The sequence below is a fragment of the Coloeus monedula genome, assembly GCF_965178545.1.
Source record: "Coloeus monedula genome assembly, chromosome: 5".
Taxonomy (NCBI): domain Eukaryota; kingdom Metazoa; phylum Chordata; class Aves; order Passeriformes; family Corvidae; genus Coloeus; species Coloeus monedula.
The window spans coordinates 15,989,013-16,004,136 of NC_138785.1; the positions used below are offsets into that span (position 1 = coordinate 15,989,013).

Here is a 15,124-nt window from a genome sequence, read left to right on the forward strand (position 1 = left end):
ACAGAAAGCTAGATTTATACCTGGTACCTTGAAGCTAAATAACCACAGATTACCACACCTCTGTTGCAACTTCTACACAATCTATTGATTAAGGTCTGATCACAGCTTCTGCCACCAGAATTCTCTCCCATTAATCAGGACATACCCTATACAGAATACATTTACTTTAGAGCTCAGTTTACTGCATGTAGTATTGCTGAGATTTGCACCATAATGTTAACTGTTAAAACTTGGATTCTGACCCTTTCTATCTCCTCACTTCTATTACTTTACTTCTCAAAAAAAATAAGTCTGCAAATGAATCTTCTCACTCTATAAGGGAAAACATCTTAAAATATGATTTATGCAAAATGTTAAAAATAAATTACAATAAATTGTCATTCCTTGTGCAACAAGAGCTCTGCATCTTGTTTGGCTTTTTTACTAGTGTGAGAAGGATTTATAATTGTTTGAAGTGTTGACAGGATATGATTTGTGTGACATGCACCTTCACAGCAAGAATTTTAACACCAGCTACCTAACATATAGCCTGCTTTATTTGACCCTATCATCACAATTAGGTAATGAAAGTGTATCAATGAATCAAGGAAATGACACTCAATTTCATTATACTCATCTAGCCCAATTTTCTGAGGCTAATTTGACAACTCATGTTGGTGGCTGACAACAAATCTTTGACAGTTCTAGGAGAGACCATTGGTAAGGGATTAAAAATAAGATGAAATCCATTTTTTGGTCAAACAAAACTTCCCAGAATTCAGTCACTTTCACTACAAACTGTCACACTTTCAGCTTCCTATTCTTTTTATGAGCCACAGTAACAATGCTATTAGAGACTTCCAACATTTACTCAGATGAGTCTTTAATCAACTGTAAATTCTTTGCACCTTCATGTTGCCTGTAGAGATAAGACTTGCCTGTGTGCCCAAAAATCAGTATCATGGGAATGATAGACACACCCAGTATGGGCACTGTGGAATACAAAATACACCTTACTTTTCTCCTGTACATAGAGGTAGCCTTCCATCGTGAAGTGATTTGCTCTTTTGTGCTCCTGAGGATTTCTTCTGATCTTGTTCATGAGCTCCTCTACCTCTGACCTTGTTCCTTCAAAACGATTTCGTGTCTAAAACGAGACAGCAAAAAGCCTTTGGTAAAGAGAATGGAAGAAAGACTTGCTCTTCCTGGCAGATAGGAGTTGTAATCACGTACTAGGTTTGCACAGCAAGGTTTTGGTGATGGGGGACTACAGAGGGGGCCTCTGTGAGAAGGTGATAGAAGCTTCTTCTATGTCCCACAAAGCCAGTGCCAGCCAGCTTCAAGATGGACCAGCCACTGATCAGTGACCACGGTGGAGCCTCTGGGATAATGCATTTAAGAGGGAGAACCCACACAATGCCAACTGCAGCCAAAGAGTGGAGTGAGAATATGTGAGAGGAACAGCTCTGCACCAAGGTCAGTGCAGAAGGAGGGGCAGGAGGTGCTCCAGGTGCTGGAGCAGAGATTCCCCTGCAACCCTTGGTGCAGACCATGGTGAGGCAGCTGTGACCCTGCAGCCCATGTGAAGGACTCACATTGGATAAGCCCATGGAGGACTCTCTCAAGTGGGAGAGACCCCATGCTGGAGCAGGGGAAGAGTGTCAGGATTCCTCCCCCTGAGGACAAAGTAGCAGTAGAGGCATCATGTGAAGAACTGACTGTAACCCTCATTCCCCTGCACCGCTGAGGGAAGAAGGGAGAAAGGTGTGTTTAAGACTTGGTTTTATTTCTCATTACCCTAATCTGGTATTAAACTAAACTGATATCTCCCAGTCAAGTCTGTTTTGCCTGTAATTGGTCTCCCTGTCCTGATCTCAATCCACAAACTCTCCAGCTAAGGAGGGGAGTGATAGAGCAGCTTTGGTGGGTCTCTGGCATCCAGCCAGGGCCAACCCACCACAAATAACTATAAAATGAGACAATGATTCAGGCCATTTTAGGACATATACATATTTACTCTCCAACTTTTCTGATATTCTTCCAAATTAATGTGTGTTTTAGATAACAGCTGCTGTGACTGTGCAAAGCACACAGACTGCTGGAGTAGGTTTCTAAAACAATGCACTGACCTGCTCAGAGGGAAGTAAAACACTGACTGCAAAATGAATTTTAATATTGAAATTTCCTTGGAAAAATATTACTACATATATTGGCTTAATTTGAGACTCTTACTTGTCAGGAAGTAGAGGATTTTCTGTGGTTATTGAGGAAAAAGTGTCAGGAAGGTCATCAATAACATATACAGACTGAGACTATATATGTGCCAAATGTTTTGACCATACGCAAGTAGAAGTATGCAAAAACAACCCCAAAAAACCTCAGAAGTCCAGCTGATTATTATTCCTGAATGTCACTTATTCCAAAGTCTGCAAGCAGCCAGAAGAGAAACATTTATCAGAATAAACAGATTGTTTAGCAAAAACAATCAGAAAGTAACCATGCCACTCAAATTATACAACAGGACTACACAAAACAACAGAGTAGCTCACACCTGCCACAAGAAACTCTTCAGTTTGGTCTGAAAAGCACTGGTAATTGGTCAATGAGCAAATAAAACCAAAACAATCACGGTAATACCTGGTTTTCTCTACATACACACCTGTCCGAACAGCAAACACTGAAAACATACATTTAAATTCCAAGCTGGTACTTTCCCCAGCTGGTACATGTGTTTTGAGGAAAGCACTGGTTCCAAATGCAGGCTTATGTGTCTTTTTGCTTTCTGAAAGTACCTTTATTTTTCTGAAAATGCTGCCTCACCTATTTTATCTTTTCCCCAGGCCAAGCATACAAGATAATGTGACTTTTGGAAGAATCAGCTTTCTAGAGCTTGGGCTAAAAGACTGGGGTGGGTACTTTTCTTTCTTTCATTTGAGGAAGGCAGAGGGGCAGTGAGAGGAGGACAGGGTGTGGAGAGGAAATCCATAGGATAATTCTCACAGTAAAGACAACCTGAATGAAAGGGAAGGCAACCACTACTATAGTTATACTGGCAACTCTTAAATCACTCTCTGTATCCAGCTAGGCTCTCTGTACTGAATCTTGTACCCTTCAATTTCTAACACATCAATCCAGTGTTCTGCCAGCAGCTCAGCTGTACCACAGGCAAAACCCAGTTCATTTTTCCTTTGGGATGTCTTGTTGATCTTCAGCACAGAGGAGAATGTGTCATGTCCTCTCACAGTCTTTTCAAATGCTTCCTTCTACCTTCGATACTTGTTGAGCCTTGTTCTCCCTTCTCTCTACAGCCTCTATCTATTCATAAAACTTGAGCTGCCAAGCTCAAGCTCTTTAGAATTTGGTGGGACACACTGTGACACCATTCAGTCAATTGAAAATGCAGCTGCTGAGATTAGCTTACTTTCTTACTGCTCATCACTTCTTCAGATCACTCCACTGGCTCTTTTCCATCTGTATTCTGAAACCCAGCTCTTCAAAACTGTATCACAGCTTCCCTCTCATGTTTCATCCTGCATCAGCTCCCCTCTATGCTGCTCCTCACTCTGTTAAGCTAAGCACAGAGAAGAAGCAAGTCTGGCCTGACATTTCCCCCACAAGCACTGACTTCTGCCACAAGTCTGCTTATGAAGTTACCACTAATTAGTTCCCCTTCTCAAACCAAACCACAGCTCAAACAGAAACTTGACACTTGAACACACAGGAAGAAAATTAAAGGAATGGTATCCTGACACATGAATAACATCACTATGCACTACAACAACTGCAATCCTCTCTTCTGCCCTTCCGCTTCCCTGCTAGTTAAGCCATTTCTAAAAACAGACTGTCCTCTCCAAGAAGTAGTTTCTGTGTCTTAATTCCAGATGCCCTCAGAGGTCAACAAAACAAATGCACCATCAGGAACTGATTGTTTGCAGTAAGGTATGTGGTTTGCTCCCTACCAAGAGGCCTCTGGCACACCCAAGTTCCTCTGAGCAAGCTTTATTCTTCAACAGACCTTCAAGAAGCAAACAGACCATCTGACTAGTGACTCGTCAGCCCCATTGCTCCAGCCTGTCACCTTGCTTCCTGCTCTCCCAGTCCAGATCACACCTGGTAATTTGGGGTGAGGGCACGCTAAACTAGTGGTGGCCCCCCTTAGCCTGTCCCTGAAGGAACACATCATTTTGTCAAATACACCATGGGTGCTAACACCAAGTCTCCTCACACAGTTCTGCACCCCAAACCAACAGGGATGTTCTCATCTGAAAGGGCTGCTGCAAGACAAACAGAAACTCCACACTGCTGTGACCAGCTGTTTTTCTTCCCTTTTCTTAGTCATGGATAATGACACTCTAAGGGGAAATGACCCTCAGACATGATCACCACATACTTAACTTCAAAGAACACACAAAACACTGAAAACTCTGCTATTTTGTTACCCATACTCTGAGTTATCCAGTGTTGTATGCATTTTTAAATAATTTCATTGATTTTTAAATAATCCTTGCATTACTTCTCTCTCTCTCAAAAAAAAAGAAAAAAAAAGGAAAAAATAAGGAGCGGGGGGCCTTTTACTTTGTACTTGCTTTTTACAGTATTATTAGAAATTCCAAAGAACTCGCTGGAATTAGTGATGATTTGTCCAGTGATGTGGTTTGTTATCCAGGAGATGGCACCACATCCCCAAAATCCACAGGCAATGCACTCACATGGAACTAAGTATTGGCAATACAGACACTGCACTTGCAGCAACTTCAGCGAGTGATTTTACTCACAAAAGTAGACTCGACTTACGTTTTGTATATTTATCTGCAGGGCCATTTTGTAATGACTGAAGTCTTTAGCAAGTTCATATCCCTGGTGATAGAAAGTGAACAAACCCTGAAAAAATGATAGCACCTGAAACAGAAATAAAACATTTGTTACAACAAAAAACTCCATTTGCTTGAATACAGCTGCTGCACACAAGTTTTTTCAGAAAGCTCAGAGATGACAAAATGATTATTTTAAAATAAGTTTCCACCAATGCCTACACTTTCTGAGTAATATTTAAATCCAAATGATGATCTGTGTATAGAGACATTTTTGGATGGTCCTTTCTCTGGAATTTCACAACTGATCTCTACTTTCCGTTTGACCATAGGGAATGTATATCCCGTGTTCCCAAACTTCCCTAAGTAATGTTTCCCTACAGCTGCTCTGATACCAGTGATGTCTGGAACACATTTGTGCACAAGGAGAAAATGATCATTCTGTCTTTAAGTCACCATTTCCCTGGTCATTCCCTTCTCTGCTAATGACCACGTGGAGATGACTTTCACATCAGTCATCTCCCTCGCTGGAAGAAGGAAGCTTTCCCCATTGCTGCTTTTTGTGCACAGATCTGACCTTCTGTCAGAACCAGCAAGTGATCCACTTAGCACATTCTGACTTTAGTGTTTCAATTTAAAAGAACAAACAAGCTGTACTACACTGGAAGCAGCATGAGGTGTAGTCCTGTCTAACTCTCCTGTTTAGTTAAGGCTGTTGGAACAAAGCAAGTGACTCATGAAAGAACAGCTCTCTAAAGAGAACAAGCCAAAGAATGTATTTAAGAAAGTCTGAAGTCATATCAAATAAACCATTTTCAAAAAATGCAAAAAACCACATCAACTTTAAGTATTATTAAGGGAAAAGGGAGCAAGAATTTGGTACAAAATAATTTCAGCTTTCTAGTCTAGTGTAAACTTCACGTACAAATTAAGCAACATAAAGCTCAGCACCATCCAGAAGGAGCTTTCACAAATGAGAAAGGGACATGTTGCAAGAACATAATTTCCAGATTCATTTCTCTACTCTGGCTCTGAAGAAATTTCAAATGTTCTGAAACAATAACCAAATGCAAAGCTATTTAGAATTTTTAAAAAATCTAAAAACTGGAAAATTTTAAAAAAATTAAAAACCAAAACATCTACACAAAAAAGCCCCCACACAACCATTTTTTCACAGCATTTTCCCATTCTTTAAACAATGCTAAAATAATTGCAGCAATTTATTCCCCCTTAAGGATTTTAGCAATTTTTTCATACAGGAATAAACTATATTAAAACAGACAGTTCTTATTAATTCCATAATGACCAGCTAGGGTCATTTGGAACTTTTTTCATTATTACATTAAAGCAATTGTATAAGAATGAAAGGATGGACTTGGCCCAAAAGCACAGAGTTCAGAGCATGAGTGAATGGAAGACATTTCTACAATTCATCCTCTCTTTATGTCAGTATTACACTTACTGTTCTCTTGTTGTTTGATAAATTTGTATTTATACCACCAAGCTAATACACATTTCAGAAAATTTTAGACTAAGTTCTTCTCATAGATTTAAGAAAGCCTGGTCAGTGCATGTGTAATTTGCACTGAAATTCAATGAAGCCCCTTGATTTCTTCACAGATTCAATTGCAAGTGAAATTAAACATCAGGCTACCCAATAATGGGCTTCTCATCCAGCAGCACACTGTTAATTGATTTACACCTGCAATTCTTCATTAACAGGCCTCTAAGCCCAAGCTTCATTATGAAAATTAGATTCTTTGCATTAGTTACCAATAGCATTTCATTGGTTAGAAAACCCACAGCAAGAATCCTGAGACCAACATCATCTTGAATCCTCCATTCTATCTGACAACGTGAAGTGAGGTTCTTACAGTACAACAAAGGTTTCACACATTTTCTCAAAATCAGCATCAGTGGGTCCAAATCAGCTCTCATTAGTGAGGTCAACTTTGCCATGCCTGGTTAAGCTTATCTGCGCCAGGAATCTGTGCAGACATACCAAGTTGGTTTAAATTCTGTTAAGCCACGCAATTGGTTGTGTGTTCCAGAAAAAAGAGCTTGGCTGTCATTCAATTGCATTCCTCCTCCATCCCTTATGAAAGCAGGGAGAGTAGGTTGAATTCACTGATACTTACAGGCTCCACACACTCAAATTTCTTCCGCTCCTGGATCTCCTGCAACTTGCACACGTACTCAAGGGACAGCTCATAGAAGTGTTTCCTATTCTGCTCCACTTGGTTATCTGCCTGCACACAGAGCACACCTCATGAAGTTTCACAGACATTTTGCAGACAGCTTCAGGATGACACACACATACAAGTGGCAAGCAGATAATTTTCACCATATTTGAGGTATGTGTTACGACATAGATCATTCATTTACTTTAAAACAGCAGCAGCAATTCCCTTTCACATATGTTGTTTTGAATGATGAGGCTAGATTTTTTTAGAAGAATTCCAGCAACACCTCTTCAAGGTTCTTTTCTAAGGAATCCAACTTTTAATAGCATTGCAAAGGTACCTGCCCAAACAGAGAGGGATCTAAGAGGGGGAAATCATCTCTCCAGTCAAATTAAGTAAGAAAATGTTATTTTTGAAAACTACAGTGCTGGTGCTGTAAGTTTTACTCTATAACCCAAATAACTGTTGCAAGTAGCCAGAATGCTGCTGTACCCATCCCACACCTGTGCTCATTCTGACTGGCTAGAAACATAACAGAAAAAAGTTCACTTATTGGTACAACACTTCACAAGCTTCCACAGAGCATCAAATATTTAGAAATGCAGCCTTACTACCTGCAGCTGATATTTAGGACAGCTTTGCAGAAATGCCAACACCATATTGATGCTGAACAGTTACATTTCGGCTGCCATCCATCTGCCCATAAATATTTCACTTTCTAGCATCTAGGTATTATTTTAGGAAGTTATTATTTAAGGTACATGTAAGATTTGTTAAAATGAATCTTAAAACTGGGTGACAGAAACTTTTATTAAAATACATTAAAGAAAAGCTACAAAAGGTTACTCTAAGTAAGTAACACTTAGTCTTCACCCACAAAGATAATACAAAATGCTTCTACACTGAATTACAAAAGGAAGTGGAGAAAAGGTTAGGTGAAAGGACAAGACTTACTATCAGACTCTCTCTTAAATACTGAGACTACATCCTTCAGGCTGAACAGTGACTGCTGTGCTTTAAGAGGATAAGCCAAATTAGATTTAAGACAGTTTTGCCTTAAGACGTGCTTGGCTGTACTGCTCTGTGCTGGAAAACTCTCAGCAGTTAAAGGGGCATAACCACAAATGCCATGAAATAAATAAAGCCCTGGTAAGTATTTCAGTAAGCAAATGTGTTTCAACAAGCCATGCTATTTTGATGCATTCCATAAACTGTGGAATTGTTTGAGTTGTCAGCCTATAAACACAGAAATTGTTTGAGTTGTCAGCTAAGCTTCTAATCATATGCACATGAAAGGTACCACAACACCCTAGAAAGAGACTCTCAAGTGGATTTTCAAGGACATCTGGCTCACCACACAACCCAGAATACAATACCCAACACAGCCATTTTATTGTTTTATTCCACTTTCCCTGCTAATAAATTATCACATCTCTCAGTTTTTGAGACATGAGCCTCGCCATGCACCCAGCAAGTTGCACTGTAGTTTGCGTACTGCTGAAGAAAGACAGAAGTGAGACACACACTGTGCCTCAGTGAAGTTACAGGAATATCCCGCCACCAAGAGAGTCCAAAGTTATGTTAATGTTAAGACACACTCCACAACACGGCATGTTTTTCATCAAATTTTTGTCAATTTTATCCCTGCACTATTTACTCCAGTCAGGAACTGACACAACTAAAATGAATAAAACTAAATTATATACATTACAACACAATCATATACTCCTATTCTCTAAGCTTGTGCAAGAAATTGTTTCCTACTACTTCCTCTGACAACATGCTGCAAGGACCTTTTTTCTTTAAATTGTTTATAAATTTATACCTCAAAATTAAACATACAAATGCAAGAGCCTGACTGAAGAATTTTTGCTCGTGAAACTTTGGAGGACATTTACAACAAATCTGTTTGCCCATTCTAGATTTCCCACACGCTCTAAAGCTTCCGGCTATATTTGATACAGCTTCAAAATGCCTCTTACAGGCATTATGTATTTTTCCATTGAGCTTAGGTCCCATTTCAGATTTGATATCGAGAACCACATTTCATCGAGCAATCATAATCAGCCCTTTATCATTTTCTCTGTGTCAAGTTCTTTGGCAGCTGATCAATTTGATAAAAGTACAGGTCCTGACACATGAGCCATGCCCAGTACCTTCACTGGGACAACTCAACTCCCCAAAAGACACTTGTTTACACATTTGAGGGTCTATGTTGCAAATGCAGCATGGTGAAGTGACATCCTACGGATACTCAAGAGCAGAGAAGTTCCTGGGTAACTCTGCCAGTTACATTAACCATTTTTATGAAAAACGGCATAGAATATTTGAGATGGGGTAGAGGGCAGGGACCGGAGCTCTATCTGAAGAAAATATTAAGGTTTTTTATACTCTAGGCACTAATAATTCAGACATATCTGGGGGAAAAAAAACCCTTTTGGCTACAGCAAGTGTCTGCAAGTTTTCTCTGCAGTCTTCTCACATACTATTTGCTGTTGCTCCAGAAACAAAAACTATTACAAATAAGTTGATGATGATAATAAACCCAGAGGGACAGAAGGAATGCCAGGCAAAACAGATCTATCAGTTATAAATTGTCAACAAATTTTTTACAGCACTACTCAAGAAAATCCCAAAACAAATCTTCAAAATGGCAGAAAAAGAAATGGCACAGACCCACTTTATTTGGGAATAAAAGTCTTGCTGTCCTCTGCAAGAAGTATTATCACAGGACACTTAGTCAATAGGCACAATGCAATGCAAATCACAGCAATGGCAAAGCCCTGTAAGAAATGCAGAGTTTTTCACAGTATGTTTGCACTTAGCTCTTCCCTTAATTATATATAAAAATGACATGATGCTCAGGGCTTTGTACACACACAGACCCCCTGATTTGGAAAATGGTGGAGGTACTAAGTTCAGCAAATACTGATTTTCTCACCAACCTTTCCGGATGAGAATTTTTTTTTTGTTTTACCACTGAGAATGCTGTTTCTGCATTTAAGTATACTTACCTATACCCTATAAAAAAAAGAGAGGCAACAATACCTCTTGTAATTGTAGCTCCTTCTTCTTAGCTGATAAATTCAAATGTTTCTCCAACAAACTGTAGTTCTTCTCTGTCTCTTTATCAAACTTCTTCTTTTCCTCCTAGACACAGAAACAAAGTGGCAACCATGTAAATATAAAAGTGTACTATTTTTCTTCTTTAAAATTCTAGTTCATCAGGAACAAAGAGAAAAAAATGTCATAGTTCCAGTAAGTAGAGAAAAATATGCTCCATGTCATTAAAAAAATTAATTTAAAGGCTAACTTGAAATGAAATCCCATCACATCACTATGGTGTAGCTTATTACACAGATGCTTACATCTTCTAAGTTAAAAAAAGCAAAAAACCTGACCTCCTCTTGACATATTGTATATTTCATTACTTTCAGGGATCATCCACACCACCTTGGTTTTGAATAGAGGACTTCAATGGAAACACCAGTTTCACTGAAAAAAATAACCTTTCTAAAATTCACAAGGGAAAAGTTCCAACAGCTCAAAGCCCAAAGCAAATACACCTCTATATTCAAAAGGTTTTCTCCACTTTAAAGCTATACAACGACCTCTGTGCTGAATTCCTGTTTCTACCAGAATTTTATTGTGCCCATGACAAAAAACCAATAAAAATTAAAATATCCATAAAACTTAATATCATAGTATCAAAAGAGAAACTCTCACAGACACATATGACTATCATTTGCACAATGCAAATCCATTTCTCCAGCCACGAAAAGCAATGTATTGGAAGAGGGACAGTCATTACTTTTTTTTTTTTTAGGAAATCTGAGTTTCTGAATCTAATTTAGTAGAAGATACTGTAAAACAAATTGATTCTTCAGTTCCAGTTTCCTAACACAGTGTATTAAGGCAAAAATCAATATTCATGAATTCAACCAACCAGTTTTGAAGCTATTTTTAGTATATCTAATTGCAGTTGAAAATAACCTCAAGTAAGTAAAATCAAGTATTTAATTACATATTCAAGAACTGGCAGATTTACTCACCAGAAAGATACTAGTTCAATTAAAGTATTTTTCCTCCTCTGTAGATTTGAAATCACATTAAAATGTATTCTACCCAAACCCCTGGTTAAACTCTACAGACATAATTACTCTTTTTTTCTCCTCTTAACCTTTAATTTTGAATAATACTATATATACTATGTTATAAGAGAGACACATTCTTGTTCTCTGAGCTGTTACATTCTGAAGATGGCATTACATTAAAGAGGCTGTTGAGGATTGCTTCTCAGCAAGGACTTTCATGAAAATTTTTTTCCCCCCATTATGAGACTCAGAATTTCCTTTAAAAAAGGAGCCACAATATTTGTTATCAACTGAGAAACATGAAGATGTGTGTATGGTATCAGGATGATAAGCGATAACATACTAGCAATGTGGAATGAGGAAGTGGAGTGCAGGGAAGGAGGTGAATCTTTATGTTTATATTAGCAAAATTTCCATTGATGTGGTGAACATTTGAATGCTCCCAGAAAAAAAGAAGAGAGTCCTCTTAACTTCTTAATAGGCAAAGCCAGAAACTTTACACATGTAGCTCAGGATTAGTGCAGCAACACCTTTCACTAAGGGGTAATTCAATAAGGGTCTCAGCTTCCAGCTCTGTGTAGCTAAACTTTCCTTCTGTTCTTTTTCTTCTTAAGCTTAACTCAGACCATTTCATCAGCAGGAGATGTAAGATGCAGAAAAAATCTGAGGCAGCAGATTCAACTTTTATTTTGTAATGGTAGAGCGTAAATCTTTCCTAAAGCAAATACTACACAATGCTGCAGATATATTTCACCACTAGATGCCATAGCCCGGTTTTCAGAGCTAAGCAGAGTTATACTTCCAGTGCCAGTGCTTTGATGACACTGAATAATTATTCAGTTAAGAATATTCCAAGAGCTGAATAATTTTAGAGGGTTTTTATTTAAATATTCTACAATTATGTAAGACTTCTATTTAAAGGTCATTAAGAATTCTGTCCAAAAAAAAAGGTCTAGATCAGAAATAAAAGCTACAGCTTCACAGACACAGTATGCAGGGACACAAGGAAGAAACATCCATCCAAACAAAATGGGAGATGTAGACTGCATGAATGTAATTTGTGTTAGAAGAGTCAGGGAGAGAATTCTGACTAGGAAATGAGTGAAGATATAAGATAATTTAAAGGCGTAGGGGTTCTCATCCCAAAAAACCAGCAATATTCTTTCACAGCAAAAATACTGCTGAAATAATGCATTCATGACACAGCTGCTTCTGTGACAATAGGTTACATTCAGAACAAATTCCCTCTTTCCTTGGAAGACTGGCTATATTACAGTCCAAGTTTTTATTGTGTGTTGGTTGGGTCACCTAATATACTTCTCTCAAGTCCATAAAATTACACAAAGCTCATTGTACCATTGAGCTGAGAGGATTTATGATCAACAGAGCATTTTCAGTTCATGAACACTGAAATCATATGCAGAACATGTTAAAAGTCAAAATGCCAAAGTCAAAATGTATAGTGCTCTCATAAGTGAAACATTGTCTTACATATATCACTAGTGATGAAATCATGAAATTATAAAATAAAACATATGCAAGTATTTTGAAAATGTATTGAATTTTACAACAGAAGAGTACAATAAAATGCTGATTTCTTTTCTTTTCTATTTTTTTAATAAGCACTTAAATATCTCACTGCAAAAAGGAAGGTAGACTGGTACAAATTTGTCCTTGTTACTTTTATCCAAATCTAGTCTGCACTTAATCCATGAAGCTTACTTTGCCTTTTTTTAAATATACACAACTTAGTGACAATCTTAAAAAAATTACCAAACACTTTCATCAAAAACACTTTGGATGAGATCTTGTCCTTAGTCTCTTCACCCCTATTATTTCCATGCATACAGAGCCAATGAGTTATTTATTCAAAACAAAAAATTAAATAAAGGCAATTTTCACTTGCAGGTGGCAAAAGTGCAGTTAAAAGCATATGGATGAGCGAGCTTCTTTAGGTAGTTAATATTTTTCAGCCTCTGATTGTGCAACTGCAAGCAAATACAAAGCAGAACAGGGTTACCCATTAGGAAGGGGGGAAGGTTGTTAGCAGGATTATTCCTACTCCAGACATAGGAGATAAGGAAGGTGGGGAGGAGGAAGGGAAAGGACACATTCTTCTCTTCTTAAAACATTCCATTTGTTTCTGAAGCAAGTTCTCAAAGTAGAAACAAAAAAAGTGTGAACAGATGAAATATCAGCAACAACATGTTTCTGCCAATTACATATCATTAATGCAATGCAATCCAAGTAGGGAAAATAAGCAAACTTATAAAGGCAAGGAAGGACAAACCTTTACAGCTCCTAGCTGCTCTTTCCTAAATCTTTCCAAAGGTTTGATCAGAGTTTCAGTAACACTGAGTGCCTAAAGAAAAAAAAGCATGGGTTAGGTTTCTGTAGCCAGATTGATGAGTCACATCAGCATCAGCAATAAAAAGAAAAAAGCAAGCAGGTTCTGGGGTAAAATAATAGAAGCATGCAAGTTAGGACTTCTAACTCAAAAAAAAAAAAAAAAAAAAAAAATCACATCTCTGAGTTCATTCAAGCTTACAGAATTTCTGTCCTCTAATTCAATCCACTATCAGAAAAATTAAATTTAAAACAAATACAGAAATTTCCAGGTTGCACCCAAACTGCAACTGCTCCATTTGCGCGAGTCTTGCAGATCAGGTTGAAGGCTTCAATGCCTGAACACCAGAATGAGACAGAGGACAACTGAGTTTCACTAGGGGATGCAAAAATTTCTGCAACAAGAAGCACTACAAACAACTGCAGAATAGACCAGTGAGTAGCAAATAATAATCTTTTAAGACATAGTTAGCACCATTAGGCATTGATACAAATCTCCAAATATTTACACACTGAAGTACGTTAATAAGACCTTAAGTTAAGCTAAGTTACAAAATCAAGAGGTACAAAGTCAATAAACAAGAGGTTGTGATTACTGGGTGAGCATCCACCAGTGCACTTATGATATAAAGCCTCATGGCCATAGTAAAGAGAAAAAAGAAGGACACAATATTCCATCATAAGACAGAAAACTGTAGCTTATTGGATCTGCACAGCTACTAATTAACATGAAATGTCACTGAAGATGGAGCAGGGTTCTGTTTGGTGCAAACAATACTTAAATTTTTTTTTTTAAATTTGACATTTCAGGAAAGGCTGGTATTTTTTGAACAGAACAGCAGCATGGAAAAGATGGCAAGAGTATTGCAGATGTGGAGGAGCAAGTGGGACCCTTCTGGTCACTCCTAAGGCAGACCCACAGAGCTAACCATGCCTAGGGCTGGGCTTAGCACAGCCACTGGGCTGAGATGCTAAGAGTTCAGGCAGAACTCTCTGACATACAACAGAAGCCTTTCTCTCTCCTTCCTCCCCTTTCCCCTCCCTTTATAGTGAAAATCTTCAGATAAAACATCACAGGCTTAAACCGGCCTTCTGGAACACTTCTGAAAAATTCTTATCGTAAAACACACACGGGATGTACTGGAGATCTGGCAAGACACAAATCTGAACAGCACTGTCTGCTCCCACCCATCCCCGGAGCCATGAGGGATTACTGTGGGAGTCATCCTGCCAATTCACTGTAACCACAGCAACCCACATTTCTAAACGGCCAGCACAGCACACTAACCTGGAGCTAACTGGAAACCCAAATAGCTGGCAAGTCTGGGCCAAACTGGGTGTTGCACAGTCATCCATGTAACAGCTACATCCTAATTTCAGAGCACTTTTTCTCAGCACAAAACTTCTTTCTGCATCCATTTCCTGATTTTGCCAAAAACCTTCAGTGCACCCTTGGTGGGAGCAACAGGAAAAGGAAGAACTCTCAAGTCAGACTGGAGAACATGGAAACCACATAATCAGTCCCTCCACATTAGAAAACTTTAAGTTTTTTCTGTGTACTAACAAACTGAAGGAGAAAGCTCCTCAGAGGAAAACTCAGAGAGGATGACAAAAGCTTCCCCAAGGCAGAGCACCACAGTTACTGGAACCATTTCAAAGCATTTAAAGGTAGCAACTGAGCACTCACATGGTTTCAGGGTTAAAAATAATT

The 15,124-nt window shown here is 38.5% G+C and overlaps 1 protein-coding gene across 1 annotated transcript in view; it reads right to left on the bottom strand.

The window, feature by feature from the left end:
- ARHGAP10 (Rho GTPase activating protein 10) overlaps nt 1-15,124 on the bottom strand; it is a gene marked incomplete at its 5' end in the record, with an annotated part of 143,929 nt that overhangs the window by 77,525 nt on the left and 51,280 nt on the right. Inside the window, 5 exons of the mRNA XM_082281208.1 lie at nt 997-1,126; nt 4,774-4,878; nt 6,929-7,039; nt 10,022-10,123; nt 13,358-13,429. Of these exons, the coding sequence (XP_082137334.1) occupies nt 997-1,126; nt 4,774-4,878; nt 6,929-7,039; nt 10,022-10,123; nt 13,358-13,429 (520 nt within the window). The remainder of the gene's footprint in view (nt 1-996; nt 1,127-4,773; nt 4,879-6,928; nt 7,040-10,021; nt 10,124-13,357; nt 13,430-15,124) is intronic.